This window comes from Plectropomus leopardus, unplaced genomic scaffold (assembly GCF_008729295.1).
Source record: "Plectropomus leopardus isolate mb unplaced genomic scaffold, YSFRI_Pleo_2.0 unplaced_scaffold27368, whole genome shotgun sequence".
In the NCBI taxonomy this organism is placed as follows: Eukaryota; Metazoa; Chordata; class Actinopteri; order Perciformes; family Serranidae; genus Plectropomus; species Plectropomus leopardus.
Window position 1 is genome coordinate 1 of NW_024629788.1, and position 4,291 is coordinate 4,291.

At 37.4% G+C, this 4,291-nt stretch overlaps 1 protein-coding gene across 1 annotated transcript; it reads right to left on the reverse strand.

Moving 5' to 3' along the window:
* Positions 1-1,502: 1,502 nt before the first annotated feature.
* Positions 1,503-4,222, reverse strand: lrrc59 (leucine rich repeat containing 59; the record flags this gene model as incomplete). The annotated part of the gene is made up of 5 exons (XM_042481072.1): positions 1,503-1,705; positions 2,743-2,815; positions 2,906-3,010; positions 3,847-4,005; positions 4,163-4,222. Coding segments are annotated over 5 exons (600 nt in total), but the record flags the coding sequence as incomplete, so codon positions are not given.
* Positions 4,223-4,291: the final 69 nt, after the last annotated feature.

The window sequence follows — 4,291 nt, forward strand, 5'->3', positions numbered from 1 at the left end:
CAAAATATGGCATGTCCCAAAAATAGCTGAAAACCATCTTAAAACACATAAAATAGCCTTCCAAAACGCGCCATAGCATAGAAAGTAGGAATATAGGTCAAAAACACACTAATTTTGAATGTCCAAAAAATGATCAAAAAAGCAAGGCTATAGTATGGCAAAAATGTCAAAATATGGCATATTTCAAAAAAAAGGTGAAAACCATCTCAAAACACATAAAATAGCCTACCAAAACACGCCATAGTAAAGAAAGTTGCAATAAAGGTCAAAAACACCCTAATTTTGAATGCCGAAAAAAATGATCGAAAAAGCAAGCAAAAACGTCAAAATATGGCATATCCCAAAAATAGCTAAAAACAACTTTAAACAACACAAAATAGCCTTCCAAAACATGCCATAGCATGGAAAGTTGCAATAAGGGTGGAAAACACAATAATTTTGCATGTCCAAAAAATGATTGAAAAAGCAAGGCTATAGTATGGCAAAAATGTCAAAATATGGCATATCTCAAAAACAGCTGAAAACTATCTTAAACCACATAAAATAGCCTTCTAACACACACTATAGCGAAAAAAGTTGCAAAAAGGGCCAAAAACACACTAATTTTGAATAACGAAAAAATGATCGAAAAAGCAAGGCTATAAGTATGGCAAAAATGTCAAAATATGGCATGTCCCAAAAATGGCTGAAAAACATCTTAAACCACATAAAATAGCCTTCCAAAACACGCCATGACATAGAAAGATGCAAAAACGGCCTAAAACACTATAATTTTGTATGTTGAAAAAATGATCGAAAAAGCAAGGTTATAGTATGGCAAAAATGTCAAAATATGGCATGTCCCAAAAATAGCTTAAAACCACCTTAAACCACATAAAATAGCCTTCTGAGACATACCATAGCATAGAAATTTGAAAAAAAAAGCAATACTACATGGTGAAAAACGTCAAATTTGTCCCAAAAACAGCTTGAAACCCCCTAGAATAGCCTCTCGAGACACGCCACAGGAATTTGCACATAGGGCCAAAATTAGCATATGATAGCATGTTGAAAAAATGACCAAAAATCCAATACTATAGTACATGTCCAAAAGAAATGACTGAAAACAACATATTATAACTTGTAGAGATGTGTGATAGTATACAAAGTGGAAGAAAAGGCCAAAAACATCATTATTTAGCATGTCCAAAAAATGGCAGAAAAAGGATCACATGTTATAGTATGACTTTTTGCTGCTATTTCGGACGATATTGTCTACAATGTGATGTCCCTGGGACACTTGTCAGTTCCTTTACGACCTCCCTGTCTTTTCCCTTTCAAGTTTTCCCTGCATTGTTGGATTCTCCAATGCTACGTTAGGACTCCATTAGTTAAATGATAGTAAAGTCATAATTTAATAAAATGCTAAAAACCCTCATTAGGACTGAATTATTTCTTTGTGGAAGTCTAACTTTGTAAAAAAAAAATTTAAATATCCCTTTTAGGGGCGCGTGATCAAGAACTTTAGTCTTACCTGCTGCCTGTCCGTTCTTCTTCTTTTTCTCCTCGCTCTTCTTCTTCTGTTGTTCCCGTGCAGCGGCGGCCGCCATCTGAGCGTTGTACTCTTTCCTCCTCTTCTCCTTCTCCTCCGCTTTCTCCCTTTTACGAGCCTCCTTCTCTCTGGCCTCCCGCTCCCTCTGCTTCACCTCCTTCTTCCTCTCCAGCTCTGATTGAGGGATGAAGAAAAATGTATTTAAAAATGTATTTTAACTCCTATTAGACTACAAAATCAAAACAGTTACTATCTCAGTCAACGTATTGAGTTGGGAGCCAGAGAAATGTAATTAACATTTTAGCACATTATTCTGAGTCAATGTTATTTTGCATATAATATTTTAACATAATTTTTTCTCTTTCCTTCCACCATTAATCACAACCCCTTTAAGATGGGAGCAACTGGACCAAATTAAGTAAATATTCTGATTACCAGAGGTGATAATTTTTTTGATAATTTACGTACAATTTTCAGTGCAGGACTTTTACTTGTTCAGGATTATTTTCACGTTGGATGTATTGGTGCTCAGCTGAGTACTTGTTCTTGCACTTGTGGATGGCACTGAATTACACACTTTAATCGAGAGAGTAGGTTTATTATGACACCTGAGTTTCTTTTTTTCATTTAAATCTGGAAATTATCTCATGCAAGTGTGAAAAAGCAACTCCACAAATCTAACATTTGATACCAGTTTTCAGCTCTGTGCAGAAAAAGTACTGAGATTTGATTTCTAGCCGTCTTTATGAAAATGCAGTTGTCCTGCTGTCTTCATTTGAGGCTGACGTAACATGATGAAAAGGTAAATAATGGCGTGCACAATGCAGGTCTCCGGTTATCGAACGTACGCACAATTTATTTGATGCACCAAAGTTGTGTGTTCGAGCAAGACTAGATTTACGCTGGGAGACGCCTTCTTAAACATGTACGTGGACATTCATGTGACCAATCACGTGAACAAGATGTTTCAAAACACTTGTCAATAAATAAATAAATACATAATCACACTCAAAATACACATGTAAATGTGTGTATAAATATCCGTATTGTACCGGGTTATTCGTTTATTCATTATCTAATTTAAAAAATATACAATTGAATATCAATCAATATTCTACAACCCCAAAAGTGATGAAGTAAAAAAATGCCAAGAATTTATACACACAAAAAACATGGATTTTTTTTTATTATAAAGATGTCCTGGTACAGACCTTTTTCCCTCAAAAGGCGTTTCTCTCGTGCACGATCGACCTCATCCTGAAGAGCTCTCATGTGCTGCAACACCTGGGAGAAAATAACTTTTATTATACACCGACGGCTGCTTAACTGATCCCTCATCAATTATTTTTCTGTTCATCTCTTCGTCTCTCTCACCTTGGAGGCGCACTGTTTGCACTGCTTCTCATCCAGACAGTCTCCTGCCGCCTTGGCCAGGCCGGCCTCCAGCGGGTTATCCTTCAGATCCAACCACTTCAGATTCTGAGAGCAAACACACACACGCACACACACACACACACACACAGCGTCAAATAAATAACGTCAGAGCGTAAAACAAAGCTGAGATACCACCTCACACATCACTGGAGTAACAATATGATGTTTAACTACTTTTAAATCTGCACCTACATCAGTTTATTACGAGTAACACAAGTGGAGAACACTAAAATATACCAGCAAGGGTAAGAAAACAGAACTAAATATCATCAAGTATTCACTAATAAAGGGATAGGCTGTTTGTTTGCTGTCTTGCGGAGATTTAAGAGGAGATTAAAACCGTTCTCATGTCTGTGAGTGAAATATGAAGCTGCAGGTTGCAAAAAAACAAAAACAAAACTAAAGCTCAGAAAGTGTCACTGCAGGTTTTGGTTCATATTAAGCAAAAAGTTGATCAGTCAGCTTTAGAGGTTTTCTTATCTTCTTACTTAACGCTTGGCAAGAAAGTCAGTAAACCTACAACAATGTCAGTCTATTACAGAAAATGACATATATTTAATGCCCTTCTTTGGGTAACCTATGGAAGCCCTGAGGGGCAAATAATTGGGGGGGCAAGAAAAACATTTTTTTTAGGAGGAAAATAAGGCTCATTTTTATATGAGTAGATATTTAGATATTTTCTAATCAATCACCGGCCCCTGATTTTCTATAAACAATACCAGTTTTATACCGCACCAAAATTTGAGTTTCAAGAAGCAAGAAGCTGAATTTTCTATCATGAGTGAAAACACCAAACAGGAGCTGTTCAGCATTACTCTTGATGTTACACACGTTGACGCTGTGGCTTTTCGTTGCTAACAGCGCCTCTGTCGGGCACCCACCCTGAGCTGAGAGACGCTGACGGGCAGCACAGTCAGCTTGTTGTTGTACAGGTCCAGATGCTGAAGGTTTGTCAGGTTCCCCAGGTCATCTGGCAGACTGGTCAGCTGGTTTTTGCTCAGATCCACCTTCACCAGGTGGGTCAGGTTGCAAAACTCTGGCTACATGGAAAAAATAGAGCCAAATAAAAGTTAACTCAAGTCCTAACACACACACACATACACACACACACACACACACACACACACACAGACACACACACACACACACACACAGGTGTAGATGACGTGTTTAAGTGCAGATTACATTTGTACTTACAGGAAGGGAGGTGATGTTGTTGCAAGACAAGTCCACAACAGTTGCTTTGGTGAATAAAGCCTGTTTGGATAAATCAAATGAGCAAAATCAATAAACAAATCAATACAAGCTCTAAATGTACATTTAAGA